The sequence below is a fragment of the Musca autumnalis genome, unplaced genomic scaffold (assembly GCF_047663935.1).
Source record: "Musca autumnalis isolate F117 unplaced genomic scaffold, ASM4766393v1 scaffold_1, whole genome shotgun sequence".
NCBI classification, from domain to species: Eukaryota; Metazoa; Arthropoda; class Insecta; order Diptera; family Muscidae; genus Musca; species Musca autumnalis.
This window is the reverse complement of record NW_027411644.1, coordinates 188,392,395-188,415,420: the sequence shown is the minus strand read 5'-3', so window position 1 is coordinate 188,415,420 and position 23,026 is coordinate 188,392,395. Positions and strand designations below refer to the sequence as shown.

The 23,026-nt window shown below is 34.6% G+C and overlaps 1 protein-coding gene across 25 annotated transcripts in view; it reads right to left on the bottom strand.

Annotated features, from left to right (window-relative positions):
• The window catches only part of LOC141388847 (protein lap4-like), a 667,534-nt gene that overhangs the window by 405,122 nt on the left and 239,386 nt on the right, over window positions 1–23,026 (bottom strand). For all 25 annotated transcript variants that reach the window (XM_073959312.1, XM_073959313.1, XM_073959314.1 and 22 more), the window contains 4 exons: window positions 12,888–13,108; window positions 809–1,054; window positions 546–631; window positions 192–478 (listed from right to left, as the gene is read on the bottom strand). In XM_073959312.1, the coding sequence (XP_073815413.1) occupies window positions 192–478; window positions 546–631; window positions 809–1,054; window positions 12,888–13,108 (840 nt within the window). The remainder of the gene's footprint in view (window positions 1–191; window positions 479–545; window positions 632–808; window positions 1,055–12,887; window positions 13,109–23,026) is intronic.

The window sequence follows — 23,026 nt, the reverse complement described above, 5'->3', positions numbered from 1 at the left end:
CCGTTGAATTATAAGGAAAATGTTGTTTATAAAAGAATAACAATGGGTAAAAGGGTAGGTGGTAGTTGTGGGAGAAATCGGGATGTAAGGAGGAAAATACAGTTGATTCATAAAAATTTAAAAATATTATGACCCATCACCATAATCAACTCAATTGACATTGAGTTGTAATTTTTGTTGTGCGTACTCACCATCAGCATTGATGGCCGCTGCTGTTGCTGGATGGGCGGTTTCAACTGCTTGTGGTTTTGCAGGAATGGGCGAAAGTGATGCATCAAATGGAGCTGGAGCCACGGCATTTGTCTCATGTAATTCTGACTCATTTTCTGAAGGATTTTCAGCAATTGGAGATTGTACAACAGTGGGTAGCTGTTGTACTTTCTTCTCTTGTTGCAAAGCATTAGTGAGAATTTCATGATCTTTCTTGTTACTGATGCTGTGTTGGACACGTTTGTTCTTCAAATGATGAGGAGTATCCCTGGGGGTGAAAAGATAAAACATTCGTATTAAAATACCTATTTTATTATTAATTTATTACTACATACCTTCTGTGTAATTTCGGTGGTCTGTTACGGAAATCTTCCTCCTCATCATGTTCAACTTGGAAACCAACACGTCTTTCAGATTGATCCTGCAGAAATTCATATAAATTAATCATAGTTCTTAATTATAAATAATTAACAATCTTATTCTGAACGTAAATTCCCCGTAGTTTTATTTATCACTCTCCTCTTTAATTTGAAATGACAAAAATACAAAACTCACTGGGAGTTTATATTCAGAAAAAGGTTGTAAATTTTTAACATACATATTCATCATCCTCCTCGTCGTCATCATCTTCATCGTCATGTGAAACAGTGCTGGCTGCTGTCATAGTTTCTGTTTTTGGTTCTGCAGGCTGCTGCTGTTGTGTTACGGTTTGTGTCTTTACTAGCAATTGTTGTGGTTGCCCATGGAGAGTTGCCTGCTTAAGTGATGGTTCTTCACTATAGTTACTAGATGGCGATGTTGTACTCTCCACAGTGGCGGAACTGTATTCTTGTTTTGAGTGTTTCTATGGAAAGAGAACAAAAGAATCATGAGATGGTGAATTTATTCTTTAACACGTTCGCGGACGCAAGCAAATTCAGAGGGTTGAAAAAAATGACACCCAATTATTTACGAAATTAGTTTTTTTGTTTTTATTTATTAATTATTGATTATTATTATTATTTTTATTTATTATAGAATGTATCTTGTTGAAATAAATCGTATTATGTATATTAATCACCAAAACTTAAGATTGTATACAAGTAAATGAACAAAAATTGACTGACAATGTGAATGCTATAGCATTCACGTCATTTTGCATCGGAATGCTATAGCAATCACGTCCGCGAACGTGTTAAAAAGGTGAAATTTATTTCTGATGGAAAAAATGTGAACGGTTTTTAATTTCGAATTTCAACAACAGGTGGCCAGTGGTATATAAGAGTTGCCAACGATATTTTCTTGCACACAATCTCTGACAAGAACATGTAAAATGCAAAGTTACGTAAAAAACTATTTCCAACCAACATCCCTTAATGGGGTTTCTACACGGTATGTTTTTTACATATTCATGCATAGCAACTGTCATTTTTTTCGCACATATGTAATTCCTTCTGCACGGCAAAATTTTATTTTTCATTCGTTGTCTGTTGTTTTCTTTATTTATATCGCATACAAACAAAACAGCTGCTTACCTTTGGCTGTACAGACGAGAATAGAGCGCGTTCTATTCGAAAAATATACATACAGTGACACAGAAAATTATACATACACCCTACAAAAATGCAGTTTTGGCTAAATCGTTGGGTTTTTTACATCAACAACTGCACTGTGTGGCTCCTTGGTGACAAAATAACCATAATTACACAAATTTATTTCAATCTAATGCCTATATTTATTACAATTGAAGAAATTCAATTTTCACAATACAGAAAAGTATACATACACCCCAAGGAAATACGAGTATTATAGTAAAATTTATGGAATTAATAGCAAAATGTATACATCTTTTAATTTTGGCGAATGTCTCTGGGTGTCTGAGATATATTTTAGAGAAAAGAAAATAACTTTTGGGGGTCAAATGCCATTTCTTATATACCTCGTTAAAGCTGACCCTTGCTTAATTTTTTGCGTTTTTAGGTATTGTACTTTATAAAAAACACAAAATTAGTTTCAGATTGCAAATCTTGAGACGCAAGAAAGCTTTAGAGTTGTTATTGAGCAAAATATTCCTTCCTGGACTTCGATTAATGCACGTTTTTCCTCAAATTTCTCAGGAAGTTAATATATTCCGCTGAATTCCTGCACATACCACTTTGACGCATTGAAATTTCTGTATGGTTCACACCATGTGTACAAAATTCAGATTTGTAAAAAGTGGCAGTTGGTATGCACAAATATGTAAAAAAACATACCGTGTAGAAACCCCATAAGAGGTGACACCCAGATGTAAAGCCCATGAATTTTTTCCAGGTTCAAATAAAGTTAAGAGATCCAGAAATCTATAAAAGCCACTTTTGGTCAAGTTGAAGTTTATTGAGACTTGTATAACAATTAAAGAATTCGAAACGTTACAATGGAAAACTTAAAACTATTACGTATTATTTTAATAACAATAAATGGTTATCAACTCGTGGTTTTCAAATAAAATGTATACGAACGTATGTATGTGTTAGGTTAAAGAAGACACGCTTGCTCCCGGCGTTAACACACTTTTGGTCAAAAAAAATTCTGAAAAATCCACTATTGGTCCAAAAATATTTTTAAAAATTAATAACATCGCCCTATACCTTATAAGGATGCAGAAATACCATATTTGGAAATGGAAAATCTTATCTCACATTATTCTAAGGTGGCCTGGGGCGTTATTTTTTGTAACTTTTTAACAACTTTACCTATTGTTTATTTTACAATAATTTCATTTGTTTGTTTTGTGGTTGTTACAAAATGAAAGAAATTTTAACAACTTTTCAATCGATAAAAGTTACAGAATGGGCCTGCTGCTCACCACATGGCTATCTCTTTTAGTGACTATATATTAAAAGAAGATCCCTGTTTAACTAAATATCTCTCCTCTACTGAAGAAACCCTCACCAAGACATTTACTACTTTTATTAGAACAATCCCCTGTTTGCTACTTAAATAATAGAAGACCCTTCAAATGGGCCTCAGACTATAGACGATTCTTCAAAGATTCAGCTGTCTTTCTTTCTACAGATGTATCGAAAAAAGAGCCACGTGTTCCAAGCTGTTGATCACTCTAAAATATTCCTAAAATTTTGGACTGCTGGTGCTCCAAACATATTAAGAAAAATCCAAACCAAAAATATATTCTTTAAAGACAAAGCCTTTCACTCAGCAGGCCTTTTATCATTTGTCTGTGTAACAGTGACCTTTGGTTTGACTTATTAAGGGGTTATCCCTACTTGTCTATTTCAAAAAATCTAAAAAAAAAAAAAAAAATATTGGCTTATTTTGAAGTACAGGTTGTATAGAGTGTGCCGCAAACAATTTCAAGTCGATCGGAGCAAAATTGTCTGAGATATGACCTTTCAAAGTGGAGAACCCGTAGTGGTTTGTGTGTTTAGGCGTACTTTATTGGTTTATTATACCAATTCTTTTTGCATAATTTTAATGTACCTCACAATGGATACATGTTGGGATTTCCCTGAAATTTCTATTAAATTCTAATCCATATGGACAGTCTTGCTTAGGCTTTCGCAAGTGCCAGACGTGCATACTAACTCTCGCTCTCTTGAAATTAAAAAAAGTTAACATTCCCAAACGCAATCATCTCTCCTGTTTGGATGATGAAGTGCAAATGCCTTCATCAAAACAACGTAAAACTGGGTCCAGAAGTAATTTCTGGACCCCATTACAAATGTTAGACAATGACGATGATGATAATTCTACAACTGCTATGGACAGTGAACAGCAAAATAGCGGCCAAAATAATAAAATTTCACCAATTAAAGTGTTGACTAAAAATAGTGATGTTATCATACAAACACTTAATGATGAAAATGAATGAAAATCATGTGTAATTCAAACGAATCTTACAATAAGATTATTGTAGCTTTGCAAGAAAAAAACTATAAATATTTCACTCATGATCACAAAAACAATAAACCTTTCAAAGTTGTCATACACAAACTTGCTAACAAAACAAGCACCGAGGTTAAAAACGAGTTAATCTCACTCGGTTTAAAGTGCATTGACGTTAAAGAAGTTACACGTAAATTCGGAGAATATGTTGATACTCTATACATTGTTCACCTTGAAAGGGGCTCTGTAAAACTCCAAGATTTGAGAAAGAATGTTCGATCTCTCTTTAAAGTTATTATCTCGTGGGACTACCAAAGGAGAATAAAAAACAAACCAGTTCAATGTCGAAAGTGTCAAATGTTCGGTCATGGAGAGAAAGGTTGTCACGTTGGTATACGTTGTGCAAACTGTGCTGATAAACACCTCACTACTGCTGAGTGTACAAACAACAATAAAATCCTATGTGCTAATTGTGGCAAAAATCACAAATCTACTGATTTGTCCAAACAGAGAGTCATACCTACAAATTAGAGAGTAACTTGCAAATAAAACTCACCACAGCAAGAGAAAGAGTGCTGAATTCACCACTACCTCTCAAAATTTCCCTAACTTGAGAAAGTCTGCCGAGGTTCCCGTTATTGTAAACAATAATTGGAGAAATAACAACAACAACAATGCTGCTACCAATCTCTTTAGTGAGCAAGAACTTTTACATCTAACAACAGAGATGATCTCAAAACTCAGTACCTGTACAACGAGAGAGCAACAATTTAATGTTGTTGCCGAATTAGCATTTAAATTTGTTTACAACAATAAATAATGATTTCTTCAAACTTAAAAATAATATTTTGGAACTCCCGTAGTATCCGCAACAAGATTATTGAATTTACTAATTTTCTTATATCCAACCATGTTGATATTTGTTGCTTATCTGAAACTTGGCTTAATGATCAAGATACATTTAATATACCTAATTATAAATGTGTAAGAAAAGATAGATATCAGCAAAACGGTGGTGGTGTTGCAATACTTGTTAAAAGTAACATTTATTTTAAACATGTTCCATGTATTTCAACACAATTGATTGAAAACGTGGGGATTGAGATAAAATTGAATAATACTAATTCTGTCAAACTATACAGTATTTATTTCCCTGGAGGACTGAACAATAGCACAACTCGTAGTGCATATAAAGCTGATTTACGAAAAATTGTTAATACACGCTCAAATTACATTTTTTGTGGTGATCTAAACGCTAGACACCGTAATTGGAATTGTTTAAGAGCTAACGTCTGGGGCAATATCCTGAATGATTTAACTCCTCTGTATCCATTTACAATAACATATCCTGGAAGTCCTAGCTATATACCTGCCTCTTCTGGATGTAATCCGTCAACTCTAGATTTAATTCTAACTAATATTCCACAATTAATATCCAACCCTCACACAATTAATGACCTTTCTTCAGATCACCTGCCAATCCATTTTGATCTCTCTGCTACTCATCAACCGTCCAATTTGTTTAAGTATAATTTTTCTCGCGCCAATTCACTATAGGTCAAACAGCCCATTTCACTGGCCAAAAGTCAGATTTCGCACTTTGTATTTTCACTTATTTTGTGTTACTTTCTTGTAAGAAACACTTCAAATATAATAAGAATAAATTTTGTTTTTGTGAGAGAAATTATACCGTTACATGGTAGGCTGCCAAATATGTATTATCCAAACATCTTTAAAAACATGTTAACGAAATATGTTTACTTGTATACGTTCATGGTGAAACAAAATCACAATATTAGCATAAGTAACGATTTGATTAGAAAGTATCTGATATATATTTATCAAAAATGCCCTCCTATCATCATTTATGTGTATAAATAGTTATTAAATGGGTGTTAACTTTGAATTTTCGAAGAAAGTAGAACATTTTGAGGTTTTGTACGCTTTTAAAGTCTCGGCAACGTTCGGCAATGAAAGTGAAAATTGAAATTGGTTTATTAACTCGTGCCGAATGCAGAAAATTTTATGTGATTTTGCGTAAATTTGCTCAACAAGAATTATACAACTTTTTTAGGTTACCATATTTTCCATAATAATGATTTTTTTTGAAGTCAGGGTTAAACCTCTTACCAAATAATGTTAGCCAAATTGGAGTCTACATCATTCTGCTGTGTTCTAAAGTCAAATTGTTTACAAATCTTTTATAAATATATACAGTTATAGTCAAAATATGTCACATCATATTGTGCGATTTTCAAGGTAATAATTTTAAGGCATATTCACATTAAAACTAAAACGAAACACAACAAAAAGGCTTCTGAACTTATCGGACGTCGATGCCTTCAATTCTATAGACAAATAACAGACCTTCCAGTTTTTGGTCCCCAAAGGGTTAAGGTACCAGTTGTGTATTTGGTCCATAAAGGGTTAATTTTTTGGCCCACGTTGTTCCATTTGTCTCCCTGAATCTAAAAACGATATATTAACTTAAACCAAATACTTGTTTTAACTTTAAGATTTATGGCCAATAAAATGGCCCGTTTGACCTATAGTGCAATTGGGTGTTATTCAAAGAAATTATTGATTCTAAATTTCAAAACACTAATTTTAATGTTGATATATGTGCTGATATTGATGATCATGTCAATTACTTTACAAGTACTCTACTTGAAGGTGTAAGACGTTCTGTACCTTTATATTTACCTCAAGCGAAGTACTGCAAACTCCCAAATTACATAATAAATCTGATCAAACTTAAGAATAAATTGCTACAAACTCTAGATAAAGGATCCAAGCCGTTTTGGAATGTATCTAGATTGTTAAAGAAGAAAACTCAATGTTGTCATAGTTTGATATTTGAAGATAAAACGTTGGTAGCAGATGATGACAAAGCAAATGCTTTTGCAAAAACATTTAGTGCAAATCATAGAATTTGTGATAATATTGGAATTCCAGAACATATTCAAAATGTAAATGAGACTATAGTGAACTTTGAGAGTTTGGATATTGTTACACCCAACTCTGAACTAATTACAGTTGACGATCTTGAAGGTATTATAAGTACCCTAGGCAAAAGAAAAGCTTGTGGTCTAGATGAAATTAGTAACGAAATCATAAAGCATCTAACTGTATATGCTAAACTATACTTAACAAAGCTACTTAATTTCTGTCTTAAATTTCAATATTTTCCAAGCTCATGGAAAACAGCAAAAATTATCCCGATTGCCAAACCCGGTAAAACAAAAAATAAACCTGAAAATTATAGGCCAATAAGTTTACTCAGCACTCTTGGCAAAATATTTGAGAAGATTATCAAGCAAAAGATATCAGAAGTTATAAACGATAAGCAAATCATACCAAATGAGCAATTTGGATTTAAAAACTGTCATTCTACTATACATCAAGTTAAACGTATATGTACTGACATTAAAAATGGTTTAAGTGCTGGAATGTCCACAGCTTTAGTTTTATTTGATATTGAGAAAGCTTTCGACAGTGTTTGGCATCGAGGCTTAGTCTTAAAAATGCTCCACTTTCAGTTTCCTCTATACCTAGTAAACATGATTAAAAACTTTTTAACTGATAGGCATTTTTGTGTTTCTGTCAATAATTCCTTTTCTGATTTAAAATGCATCACAGCACGAGTTCCTCAGGGGTCTGTATTAGGTCCTATTTTGTACAACATATACTGCTCTGATATGCCTCTTCTATCCCCTTGTAAATTAGCATCTTATGCTGATGATGTTGGAATTTTTTACACAGATGTCCTAAGTCAAAATATCTTAACAAATATGCAACGTGCTATCGACTTAATTGCTGATTATTACAATAAATGGAGAATAAAAGTAAATTCTTCCAAAACACAAGCAATATATTTCAGTAGAAAAAGAAAAGCTTGCTTTTTACCAACACATAATCTGGTCATAACAGGCAACAGTATATCATGGTTGGATAATGTAAAATATTTAGGAATTTTTCTTGATAAAAAATTAACTTTTAATTGTCATGTTACCCATATTATAGATAAAGTTAATATGTACAAAAAAATTCTTTATCCTTTAATGAACAGAAATTCACTGCTCAGCAACTCAAATAAAATAATAATTGTGAAGGTGATCTTCCAAGCAATTATTTTATATGGTTGTCCTGTGTGGGGAAATTGTGCTAAGTCGCATATTAAGCGCTTACAAATTGCACAAAATAAAGTCATTAAAATGGCTCTAAAATTACCTTGGGATTTCCCAACTGATTGGTTACATATCATGAGCAACGTATATAATAATAATATAAGCAGATTTCGTGAAAAATGCTTGCTTTCTGATAATCCATTAATATCAAATATTTATGCAGAATGATTTATAAATAATTTTATATTATTATTTTTCTTTTTTTTTTTGTCTTTAGTGTAGAAGGTTTTTGCTAATAGTTTTCCTTCATGCAAATTAACTTTATCTATGATTAATATTTTTTCAATATATGAATGTATATAATGCTTTAGATATAAGGCGAAGCCACATCTGTGCAATGTATTATAGAATGAATATAAGACAAATAATGTAACTAACTATTTAATAAAGAATGAAGGAATGAATAATCCATATGGCGATGCAGAAGTCGTAAAGAAGGTATGTAACGGACACGTCCAAAAGCGTATGGGGTCCCGCCTTCGAAGTTTAGTAAAAAGTAACAAAAAGCGTGGAGGCAAAGGAATGTTGACAGGAAAATTGATTGACAAGCTCACTGTCTACTATGGACTTGCAATTCGACGCCATTCGAATTCAATTCACGATATGCATAAGGCAATATGGGCGACATTTGATCATTACAGTTCAAGCGATACAAATTCCACGTCACGAGAGATGTCCAACCGGTGAAGACTCGTGGTGTTCATATCAACGGGCTCGGGCAAGAAAAGAGGCTTTCATACAAGATTACAGACCACGTCCATCAAATATTTTGGATGCTATTAAACCTATATACAACTATCTAAGTAAAGAGTATTTACTCGAAAGATGCGTCGGCGACTTCAATCAAAATAGCAACGAAAACTTCAATCAACTTATTTGGAACATTTGCCACAAAACCCTTTCGAGTGGAGCACTCGTTGTAAATTTAGCAGCTTATATTGCGATTGATCTTTTTAATGAAGTTACAAAATCATTGTTATTTTATTTGAGCTCGATCGGAGCGAGCTGTGGACAAAACGTTAAAAAAATCGACCAAGCAAAGAGACGTGCGGCCGAGTGCACTCGTGAAGGAGGAATGTTGCGAAGGCAACACCAAATTTCCATTTTACAAGCTGCGTTGTCGGCGTAAGAGCCCCTGTATGGACCAGGAATATATGACTCCTTGTAATTTTACCAAAAATATATTTTTTTATTCATGTAAACCGAAATAAAAACTTAAAACGCCTCGAAATGCCATTTTTGAAGTCGGTTCCAACGATAGCGCGAAAACGGATAGACCGATCTTCGTATATTTTGGTGATCGTATTTTTCAACAACAAAAATTCAAAATTTAGTTTAAGATGTGCTCTTTCATAGGAATAAAAGGTTTACCTAAAAATATTGGTAGTCTTCCCAGAAACAATTATGAAAATTTTGTTTTTTTGCCAGCACAGCTAGGGATAACCCCTTAATGCGATTGTTTCTCAGGCATCCAACCATCGTAGATTCCCTATACTCTGTACGCCAGCAACAGACTATCCTCATCTTTAAGGTATCGGGACAATCGGTCTGTTGAATTCGCTGTCGCACAAAATTATATTATGTTTACCATAACCGCGCCATCCAGATCAACGCATGTCGTTTCTCATATATTTTTATGTGGTTGTTGTTTCAACGCCTAACACGTCACTCAACGGAACCATAGTGCAGAGGTCTTTACTTTTTTTCTTTCTCATACTCGATTTTGGGGTAAGTTATTTGGCCTTCTTGTTACCTTTTGGGTTTGATATCGGCGTCGGAACAGAAACAGACTCAACCACCTTGCTTGCTTGAGTCACAAATAGCAACCCAGTTGCCGATGGGTTTCTTAAGCGAGCGAGATAACAGCGAAGAACGCTATCTCCACACATATTATTCGAGGACTCAACCAGAGCAAGAACAGTGATGGTGGCGCTTGACTTATCAAAAGCCTTTGATACTGTCAAGAACTCCACGCTGTTTGAGGCCATCGAGCAGACAACTCTCCGACCAAATTTGAAACTTAGGATAATCAATTGTATGTGTGGACGCCAGTCGTACGTGGAATTAAGGAACATGAAGTGCAAGCCCCCTAAAGTGAAACAGTGAATTCACCTAGGTGTTATGATATCTCTGGAACTGTCTAACCCCTCTACCTCTTCTGTATTCCAACCCTTCCAGTCAGTATTCAGATCGTAACGCATGCGTATGATTGTACGATCTTGGCGTCAGATATCTACTTCGATGTCATTTGTGAGAGGCTAAACTCTTATTTGACTGGTTTTACCACATTCATGTAGTCTAATCTGCGACAACCTGAGATCTAGCAACAAGGTTCTCATATTCATGTAGTCTAATCTGCGACAACCTGAGATGTAGCAAAAAGGTCCTCAAGTCCCTAGCCGGCAGCACTTGGGGTGCAGATAAAGAAACCTTGTTGACCACATATAACACGATAGGTCGGTCGGTGGTAAGCTAGTCGATGCTAGTGTGGTCCGCGTATATGCCAGAAAATAGACCTGAGAAGACTTCAGGCAAACGAATTGTGGTGTACCACTCAGAAGTTACCGTCCTACGTTGCTCAAGCGGAACAGTCGCTACATGACCAGTTTTGCCGAAGATACAGGCGACCATTTGCTTTGAAGTGCTTCTACCACAAACGGCTTTTGTTGGATTTGGCTTGTCTCATTTTTTACAACATATACACTTTCATACGGGCACATGTGCCTAATCGAAATAGTACATACTTACAAGTAGATACTTCCTGAGAAAATAGCCCGAAAGGTTTAAAAAACTCCTATGGTACCATGTGTAGTGGCTAGAGTGCACGATAACTCTCGAACTGATCAACTGACGCGGTCCAAAATTTGGCCATCGTAATATTTTGTAGAAGCTTAGTTTACGTTCGAAGATGAGCAATATCGGTCTACAAATTCCGATACCACGCCCAAATGTTAAAAAATGTCACTAAAATGGTATGCGCGATATCTCTTTAACTGAGCAACTAATTTGGTCCAAACCTTGGATATCCTAATATTTTTTCCACATTTAGTTAAATTTTTAAAATGGTCCATATCGGCCTTCTCCTTAGGGTACCTCCCCCACAAAAGCTCAATATTTTTATTTAAGTGCAGTTTAGGGTCTGTTCGAAGATCCGTTGGAAATTTTTACCGATGCTACTCCTTGTAGTCCTGTTTACAGTGATATTATGTTTTTCGTGGGCAAGTCCATGCTTCCTAACATAGTAGGCCAATAGCTCTAAATTATACTGTGACCAACTGAAGTGACTTGTGGGCGCGATATCTATCGAATATCAGGGTTTAAAAGCCAGCATCTAAAAACATTAGCATTAGCTGTACACTTCAATGGTACACAATATTTGCACACACGGCTAAATAAGCAACCGAACGCATATTTATTTTTGTACCGCGCTACATATTTTGCAGTCGGTTGACCATTCGTCGCAGCGAATTAGCAACTGAGGGTGGTTTTGTGATTAGAGTTGCCAACGCAGTAATAAAAACTGTGTCATTTAATGTCAAAATGCCCCCATCATATGGTAGAACCTAAAGAATGCTAATTATTATTGTTTAAAAATAAAAAATATATATTGGCTTCACCAAAAATTCACATGTCCTTTGAACGAAAAAGTGGAATTATTTATATCGCGATTTTTAATGCATTACACTGGTAACTCTGATCTCAAAAACAATTGTTTGCTGAAAACCTGGCTAAGTCGTTGAAACTTTGTTGCTTATTCACTTTTCTGATATGTGTTGATCATGCGTGCTGCAAAATATGAGTATGCGCGTCCGATGCTATTTTATTAAAGCGACAATATCAAATAGCATCAGCATCGCTAGGTATATTTTTGTGAAAATTGTTGCTATATGTTGCCGTTGTTCATTGTTGCTAAACATATTTCGAAGAAATTTTAGCAGGCAAAGCTGCAAATATTCGGTGCTTTTGCTAATATGGCGTTAGCATTTTCAACCCTGTCGAGAATAAATTAATGCCAAAATAAGATCCATTTCCAAAATGGACTATGTCGATCCATTCCTGCAAGTACCTCTCCGCAACACTTTTGTGTTTTAATCCTAATCCAAATTTCTGTTTGCAACTTTGAATAACCCCCCTTTTTACTGTTTTGATGGGTTAACCTTTTTTATGCGCCCTTATTTGACGTAAATACACTCTTATTAGGGAAAAGACCGTATAAAGTCAATTATAGCTCCATCTACTGACAAAGTTAGATATTGGTGCGGTGGATAACTTAGATTAATTTAAAGCGGTGGTGAATTTGGTTAAAAGCGTTGGTTCATGACTGAACTAATTCAGTTGAAGAGGAAACCATATGTATAGCGTTGCCAGAACGAATTTTCTCAACAGCCGTATCAATTGTCATAACATTCATTTTCATTTTAGATGCCTCTCGATAAAATTTTCCTTTTTTTTGGAAATTTCTTCTTTCCTTCAATGTTTACAACTGAAATATTACTAATTCCAAATAAAACTAGTTATCACAGCGAAAATAAAGTCGTCGTAAAATTTAACTGAAGTTCAAGAAATATTTATACAGATGTTTAATGAAAGTGCTAATAAAAATAATCCAAATTTTTCATTACTCACCTCCTCCGATAGTGGTTCCAAACCACCAACTGGCTCATCCGGACGATTTTTGGCCAAAAGCTTTTTAGCCTTGTCCCGCAACTCCTTGGGATGCGGGGTATTTTGGCGTGTAAATGTTGAATCTTTTTCGTGTGTTGGTACATCGGAATTGAATTTAACAGAATGTGTACGAGAATTCTCACGTTCTTCCCAGCCCTCGGAATCTGATTCCAATTCACGTGCTGTGCATGTTGCGATGTCATTAAAGAGAAATAACCACCAACAGGAAAAGGGGAAAAGAGAAGAAGACAAAAAACGAATATTAAAAATTAATTCAAAGTTTTGGTAAAAAAAGAAACGACTGACGAAATATGCAAAGAAAGATAATAGTAACAATAAGAAGAACAAAAACAACAACAGTAATAGGAATACATACAATTGGTTATACATTTTGGCCGAGCAATTATTATACAGTTTTTTGTTTTAATATTTACAAAAAAATATGTTTAGCATGCAAGGTACTTAATTTATATTTGCATATACTCTACGCAAATGTGTGTATATTTTATTTATATTTATATATGAGTAGATATGTTAATGTTATTTAATATATGAATAGATATGAAGAAGGTTGGTTGCTCGTCGGTATGTATGTAAATAATAAATACACTGCTCCAAATTCGTTTACGAGCATTAATAGTATGGTGGTAATAATATACGAAATATTTTGTTAGAGTTCGCCGGACGGATATTGTAATGAAATAATGGGAAAATAAAATACTGAAAATCGCTCGGTTTCGGGAACTGGGAACTGTTGTGGGCAAAAACATGTATCCTTTTCTCACATAAAAATAATAGATGACAGACTAAAAAATATATAAAGATTTGGAACAAAATTATTAAATATAGAATTTGAGGTAATTGAGCCTCGAATGCCTATGGAAATTTTTTCATAGATATGTTGAGGGCCAAATATATCGCTTTCTCTCAGAAAAATAACAGCTGTCCTCTCTTGAAAAAAATAAAAATATGGAATTCGAGGTAGTTGAGCCTCGATGCCGTATCCTCTCTCTCAGAAGAAAATGGAAAAACTACATAAAATCATTTTAGTCAAAATCATTAAATTATTATTCAAGTTAATTGAGGCTCGATTGCTTTATTATTATTGTTTTTCATTGTGTCTTTAGTCGCTCTATTCCACTTTGTCTGATATTATTATTCCCCATTGCCATCTGCTTCTATTAAATCCTTGTACACTGTAATGCCACAACAATCAAGTGGCCTGGCTGAGAGAACATTTTTGTGGGGATTGAGTTGATATTTTGTAAATAAAATAACGTTAACATCAAAACAAAAACAATGATTCAATCAAATTCAAGTGAGTAAGACAAACAGACATAAACACAGTAATATATTTATAGAGATATTTATGCAGATTTATGTATATGTATGTTTATGTATATATGAAAATAGGGCAAAATAACCAACCAATGTTAATAATACTGTTATACATATTTATCATATTACGGAAGTACAGTGGTGATGAGAAGTATTGAGATTATTACGTCAAGTTCCAAAAAGGTCTATATCCGACAACACCTTCGAGTACCTCCCTTACAAAAGTTCAAAATATTCGCTACGTGCAGCCCAAAGGCTTCTCCAGGATCGTTTTAAAATATTTACCGAAGATACTCCTTGTGATACAGCAATATAATGTTTTCGTGGGCACGTCAATGCTTACCCAACAAACCAAATGTCGGATGTCCGACACGTCTAAACAATTTCGGAAGCACATTCCGACAAAATCGTTCCGGTTTTTTCCAATCCTTGTAAGGAATTTTTTCACTCATTTCATTCCTAATACGTTCGAAACTAAATTTCCCTTGTAAATCTCCCAAGGATTTTCTTCTGATTTCACTCCATTTGGTGGTTTCGTTCAACCACTACATACAACTTTTGTTACGATTTCGGATCCGATATCAGACGTAACATCCGAAGTTCGTACCAATTTTTTACGATGTCGGAACGATTGGTTTACTGGGTACTGACATAAGGATACAAAAGGTCTAAAAGAATTCTACGGTGATCAAATAAAATGGCTGGCGCTCGCATTAGCTATCGAAAAGAATCCTTAACATCCGACAAAAATCGGTAAAATTAAATTGTTTAAATTTCGGTAGTTAACGATATTATTTGGTAAGTTATCGAGCAATTAAAATTGGTCGTATAGTTCTGCCGATAGCAACAGTGTTGTCAACTTTTATTTGAATTTTACGTTTAATGTTAAAAAAAACTCATCTTGTGGTACTTTTATAGTGGCTCTTAAAATAAAGGACGAAATGGACATTGAAGGAAGCGAGTTAGAAGGTCGAAGTGCTCTACGAAAATAATCCTCATTGGATTTGACTGAAGACATGTCATCTCAAAAATAAGCTAAAGAAACAGTGAACAAAGATATAACGCTAATTCCTGATGGCTTACAGGGTCTCCAACAAAAATTTCATCAAGCCATAACGCGGAAGTTCGACTCACGGCGGATCTGTCTTTCGAGGTTCTTAATATACTCACCAAGGGCTTTCATCTGCAAAAGGAATTATCTCTTCCCCAAAATTTGTGTTCACAGTGTAATCAAATTGATCATGTTGTGATCGATGGAAGACATTCATCGAGCGTGTTGGATGTACTATCGTTCCTAGGAGCAAACATAGATTCGGACCACTACCTGGTTGCAGCAAAGGTACGTACCCGGTTAAACGTAGCAAATAAAGAATTAACAGACTCAACATGAAAGTTAGACATCGATATGCTGCAATCATAACAGATAGCCACAGCATATTCCACTCAACTGGCCCAATTGTTTAATCAAAGCTCTCCTCGTCCCGATAATATATCAGCACAATGGCAAAATATTGCAAACAGCAGCAAAATCCATACTTGGATACCAGAGACCTCCACCAAGGAATCCATGGTATGACCAAGAGTGTCGTGCTGCTACCCAATAGAAAAAATAAAAATCAAATGCGACATATAGGACTACACTACAATCAGTAGCAACGCGTAGCGCACGAAAGAGGTATCGGTAGAAAAGGAGAGAGGAGAAACGTCTTTTCCGCAGGAAAAAGAGAGAAATGGAAAGGCTGGAGTGTGAAAAATCGAGATGTACAGGAGCCAGAATGAAGTCCGAAAGTTCTAATAAAGAGTAAAACATCAAACTGTTGGCTTTGGTACAGGCGCATCCTCCTTTAGAGACCAGCAAGGTAATTTGGTAACTGAGAGAGATAGTGTGCTCAGGTTATGGAAAGAACATTTTTCCAAACTGTTGGTATCCGATAGTAGCGATGACGGCGAAGTTACCACAGATCCGATCCAATCCCAGAAGATGGTATTTAATGTATACCGCCCAGCCAAGATGAGGTAAGGACAGCAATAAACCGGCTAAAGAATAATAAGGCGGCAGGAGCAGATGGCCTACCAGCCAAGCTGTTCAAAACCGGAGGCGACACGCTGATAAGGTGTATGCATCAGCTAGTTAGCACCATCTGGCAGGAAGAACGCGTACCCGACGATTAGAACGTGAGCATCCTATGTCCAGTCCACAAGAAGGGAGATAAGACTGTGTGCTCCAATTACAGGGGCATAAGTCTGCTCCCTATTGAGTATAAGATATTATCTGGCATATTGTGGGAGAGACTAAAGCCTATGGTCAATGAAATTATTGGACCCTATTAGTGCGGCTTTAGACCGGGCAAATCCACCACTGACCAGATATTTACCTTGAGACAAATCCTGGAAAAGACTCAGGAAATGCAGATCGACATCTTCTATCTTTTGGTCGATTATAAAGCAACCTTCGACAGCCCTATACGTTCAAAGGTGTTCCAAGACATGTCTGATTCTGGTATTCCTGCAAAGCTCATTCAGCTTTGGAGAATGACATTATCTGATACTCGGTCCTCTGTTAAAATAGGAAAGAACCTCTCCGAAGAGTTTATTACCAAAAGAGGTTTCAGAAAAGGAGACGGCCTGTCGTGTGATCTTTTCAGCATCCTGCTGGAGAAGGTCATACGGACGCGAAGGTCAAAAGATGTGGAACAACATACACGAACAGCCATATGTTACTTGCTCATGCCGACGACATTGACATCATGGGTCGATCGGTAAATGAAGTAACTGATACTTCAAAGTATCAGTATGTATGAAGTAACTGATACGTCGAAAGGGACTCTGCTAAAGTGGGTCTGGCGGTAAACGGCGACGCGCAATGCGTCTATAGAGATCGGGCCAACTGATGACGTTGGTTCCTATAATTTCGAGGTAGTAAAGGACTTCGTCTACCTCGACACAACCAAGAACACCAGTTATGAAATACGAAGAAGAATAGTGTTGGCCAACAGATGCTACATCGGTCTGAGTAAGCAGTTTAGAAATAAAGCCACATCTCGTCAAACAAACACAACGCTTTACCAAACACTGATACCACCCGTGCTGATGTATGGTTCCGAAGTCTGGGTACTTTCGCAAGCAGACAAGGCAGTGCTCGGTGTTTTGAGAGAAAAATTATTCGAAATATCTATGGATCAATCTGCGTTGACGGTGAATATCGACATCGTATGAACCACGAGGTGTATCTGCTATACAACGACATCAGTATAGATAAACGTATCGAGATGCAACGATTGCGTTGGCTAGGCCATATCATAAGAATGAGCGATGATGAAGCCGGTAAAAAGGCGTATAAATACGTGCCACATGGCGGTGCAAACAAGTGGATGAAGAGATGAAAAGGCGCGGTATTCCAGAAAGCGAAGCAGTAAAAAGAGAGAATTGGAGATCTTTTCTTAGTTCGGCTTATAGAACAAATGTTCTGTAATGGTCCAGCTAGGTAGTATTCAAATGTAGGCGGTGTTATAGCGTACTGTCAAGAAAGGCCCATCGTTAGAAAATGGACTGACATAACTTTGAAACAGTCTCCTATAAATCAAAATGATTCTACAACTAGTTGCAGTTAGTAGTTCGGTATATACAATTGTATATTCCTCCTAAAAGTGTGCTCATCATTTTAATTTGCTTGCACAAATCTCGACCTAGCATTTTATTTCAAATATAGATGTCGTTTTAACAACAACATCTGACACATACACCATTTTCACATGTAATTCGAATAATTTCAGTTGTATTTCGAAACATTTCCTTTGTAATTTGAGAATTCCCATTGAATTTCAAATTATTTCATTTGTAATTTGAGAATTTCATTGGAAACTCGAATTATTTCATTTGTTTATCATTAAATTTGATGTATAGATGGCGTTGTAAGAGGAATTTTTTCAAATTAAATTTAAGTCTCAAAAGTTATATATTTGCTGAAGAACGCAAAAATCTATTGCTCTATCACTATATAATTTGCATATTCAAATGTGATAATTTATAATTGCATAATTTTGAAAAAAAAAAAATCCTATAAACCACAATAATTGTAGACCTATGTGCAATCAGCAGGGGCTGGATTCTTGCTCTATGAAAATTTGAAATGAAAATTATTTCCTTTGTAATTTTTTTCATTTGACAGTTTTCTCCGTTATAAAAGTTTTCATTTCACATTTTCATAGAAACATAATTAAGCCCCAGATCGGTATTTACAGTTGTATATTCCCTCTAAGTGAGCGCTGATCATTTTAACTGTCTTGGACAACTTTCCATTTAGCATTTAATTTGAAGTATAAATGTCGTTATAACAACAGCATCTGACACATTAGAACAATATCCCCTATAATCCACAATAATTCTAGATCTAATCGCAATCTGTGGTTTCGGTATTAATTACACTGTGCTACAGTGAAAATTTGCAGGGGTTCTGATGCATAAATACGGTATTGTGGGAGTCCATGGAAGACGAAAATACCTTTGGTTTCTTTGGGTCACTTCGTTTTTTTATTTTATAACGGTAAATGCAGTGAAAAGCGGGGTTTCTTGGATTATTTTCAACATAAAACGGACATAACTTCTTTCTTCCTCAACGGACTTTTACAGCTTATATTTTATTTAAAAGGTAAAAATCATGTCTTTCGACAAAGCCATAATTTTTAAAAATCGGGTAACAAATTGTTGTTTTATAGTGATTTAAGTGTGACAAGAACGCATTAAAAAACAGGAAAATGCTTTTCCTCGTGCTCAAGGCTGCGTAGAAGACACCAAACTGCTTAATTATTTACTTTTATCAAGAAGGAAATTTAGTTAGCTTTACAAATCGGTTGGAAAATGAGTGAGTGAGTTATGCCATTTTTAGTGTTTTAACATTTTGGTTTTTCCTTTATAAAAGATTGGTACCTTACGCGTAATTATTAAGTAGACAAATTCAAATTACAATCATACGCTCAAAGGTACCAACTTTTATAAAGGAAAAACCATAAAGTTAAAACACAAAAAATGCTATATCTCATCTATTTTTCAACCCATTTCATTGGTTTCCCCCATTTTGTAAGGCTAACTAAATGTCCTTCTTGATAAATGTAAATAATTACGCAGTTTGGTGTCTTATACGCCGCCTAGAGCACGAGGAAAAGCATTTTCCTGTTTTTTAATGCGTTTTTGTCACACTTAAATCACTATAACATAACCATTTGTTACCCGATTTTTAAGAATTATGGCTTGTTCGAAAGGCATGATTTTCACCTTTCTAAATAAAAGATAAGCAGTGAAAGCCCGTTGTGGAAAAACGAAGTTATGTCCGTTTTAATTTGAAAATCCAAGAAACCTCGTTTTTCACTACATTTACGCATATAAAATCAAAAAACGAAGTGATCCAAAGAAACTAAAGGTATTTTCGTCTTCCATGGACTCCCACGAAACAGAATATACGCATCAGAACCCCAGCAAAAAGATTTTGTCAACTTTTGTAGCACAGTGTTATTTATATACGTATATTCCCCAATTTTTTAATTTTTACTTGTAATTCCCAATGAAATTGGAATTATGTTTGAGGGAAATTTGGTTACTACTTTACGTTTTATATCTCATCTATTCACAGCAGCTTTTAGTTGCCTCTAAAACTATTTTTAACAAAATTCACATCTATTAATTGACAATAATTCAACCATAAGACATAAATTGAAATTGCTATTGACATGTTTGTTAGCTTTTTAAGGCTAAATTATTAAAATGTATGTAAATTCAATTAAATAAAAATTCATTAACTACGAATATAGTAGTCATGAAAAATATAATGGAATTCAACAATTTAACTTTTAATATAACAACAACATTAGCTGTAAAGTAAAGTTGTTGGAAAAATTTCAAGCCGGCTTGCGGTGACCTAACGAAAATAACAACATGATGATTACAAACAACGATGATGACGAAGACGACAAGTAGTTTTTTTAAACATTTTTTTTTTTTTTTTTGTAATTTTTCAGTCTAACGCCAACTAAGGAGCAAGCACTCAATTTTAATAGACAGACCAAACAAGCCAAATAGTCAGTCAGCCACTTATTCCGCCAGACGTTAACTGTTGTTGACCCCTAATTGGATAATACTAAGCATTTATAATTTTTAAGCAAAAAAAAAAAAATATGCCAACCTTATTTTGTTTAATTCGAATGGAAGATGAATACTAAAATGACCTCGAAATTTACTTTAGTACACATTGATGTAAACGAAGAAGAAAAAAGTTTTGCTAGAATAAAATTTTAAGACCACAAATATATTTATTATGGTGACACAGAGTATTATGTTAATATTAGAAATATAATTTCAAGATTGATTTTTTATTATAAAAAATTTTATGGTTAATATCAAAACCGCATATGTGTAGGTTTTGATATTAACCATACGTACCGCATGATGGATATAGAAATAATAAAATCTAATATGAGGTGCAATTGATCAGTTATAATTTATATAAATGCATTACCTGCTGCGTTAATAACAAGCTTCAATATGTATTGAAATACAATCAACATTATTGATTTATCATCAAAATGTAGTTAATAGTGTGTGCGTTATAGTGAAGGGATTAAAGTTAGATTATTAGGAAATACTTGACTTTTTACAATCGAAATTCTCTATAAGCTAGCTGTCTGGTGACGAAGAGAAGAATAACTACTTTATAGAGAAAATTCGTTATAAAGATACAATTTTGTGTGTGTTGTTGCAGAGCATTATTCTTTATGAAGATGTTCATTTTAGAGAAATTCGACTGTACAATTGTCTCGTCAACTTTCTCATCAACAAGTTAATGAACTTTTTCATAGAATAATACAAATGAAATTTGTATTGTATTGACGACAGTGTGGTATTCATTCACTGCTGCATTGAATACCAAATAATAAATGTGCCGCATTCCATTCAAATATATTTATGGCAATTATAAAATTGTCAACGCTAAGAAATTATGGTCAACAAATTTGCAGCAAGAAGAAAATATAATAAATAATAAATGAATGGACACTAAAACGTTGCCGCCATTCCTACCTACGAGGGCAGTTCGGAAACTTTTTAGACTAGCACAAAAAGCGCGGTATAAACAGAAAATCGATCTGGCAACTCCTTCATATAGAAACAGGTGTTCAAAAAAGACGCATCCGCATTTTTTTACAATGGAAAAATTAGAAATGCGTGCTGTCATTAAATATTTACATAAAAAAGGTATATCGGGACAAGAAATTCGTAATGATATGGTAAATGTGTTAGGTGAAAGTGCTCCTTCATATGCAACAGTAGAAAATTGGGTTGCTGAATTTAAACGTGGTCGTACAAGTATTGAAGATGAACCACGTAGAGGAGGTAAAAAAAACAGCAACAGCAACAGAAATTGTAGCCAAAGTGCATGATATGGTATTAAATGATCGACGAATAAAAGTGCGTGAAATTGTTAATATCATGGGCATCTCAAATTATCGAGTCCATTTAATTTTGCATGAAGAACACTACAGATGAAAAAGCTTTCTTCAAGATGGGTGCCGCATTTGTTAACAGTCGATCGAAAACGCATAAGAATGAACATTTCTCAAGCTTGTTTGGATCGTTTTAAGCGAAATAAAATGGATTTTAAGCGTCGTTTCATAACTGTTGATGAGACATGGATCCACCACTATACTCCAGTGACAAAATAACAATCCAAACAATGGACTGAAGCTGGAGGAAGTGCCCCAAAGAAGGCAAAAACAATTCAATCGGCTGGTAAGGTTATGGCAACGGTTTTTTGGGACTTCAAAGGTATTTTATTGATTGACTATCTGCAAAAGGGAAAAACAATAAATTCAGAGTACTATTGCAACCTTTTGGATCAATTAAATGTACAAATTCGAGAAAAACGTCCTGGCTTACAACACAAAAAAATAATTTGTCATCAAGACAACGCACCAGCGCACAAGAGTGTTTTAACAATGGCTAAAATCAACGAATTAAAGTACGAGTTGCTTGACCACCCACCTTATTCTCCTGATTTAGCTCCAAGTGACTTTTACTTGTTCCCAAATCCAAAAAAATCCTTGCTGACAAGCGTTTTACCTCAAATGAAGATGCAATTACAGTTGTAAACCACTATTTTGAAGACCTTGAGGAAAACTATTTTAATCAAGGGATATAATTGCTAGAAAAGCGTTGGACTAAGTGTACTGAAGTTTCAGGAGATTATATTGAAAAATAAAAATATTTTTGAAAAACTAACTATTCTCTTTCATTGATAGGCTAAGAAGTTTCCGAACCGCCCTCGTACTACGTCAAAATAATTCTTAAAGAAGTGAAAGTGGGAAAATGGAATAGATATTTGGTCTGTACCAGTACTGCAAGAATCTACTTATTTTTACTATTTTTCCGATAATATAGAGGAAAAAATGTTATCGTAGTAAAAAATAGTAGCTTCTTGCAGGTTCTGGAACATTGCAATTGTGTGTCGATAAAATTTTACCCAGCAGTCAGAATATAATTGACAAAATATTTGTTTTTTAGGAAAATATTAAACAAAACCAAAATATAATAAATTTAATTAAATGAACTATCTTGCCGTTCCGAATTTGTTATTTATATATTCCGCCTAAAGCTATGCTCATATTTGGTTTGAAATTTCAATTATAGTTGGCGTTATATTAGCAGCATCTAAAGCACATGCATTTCAATCATTAGAACAATATATTTCTTTTATTTTTTAATTATAAGAGATGTGA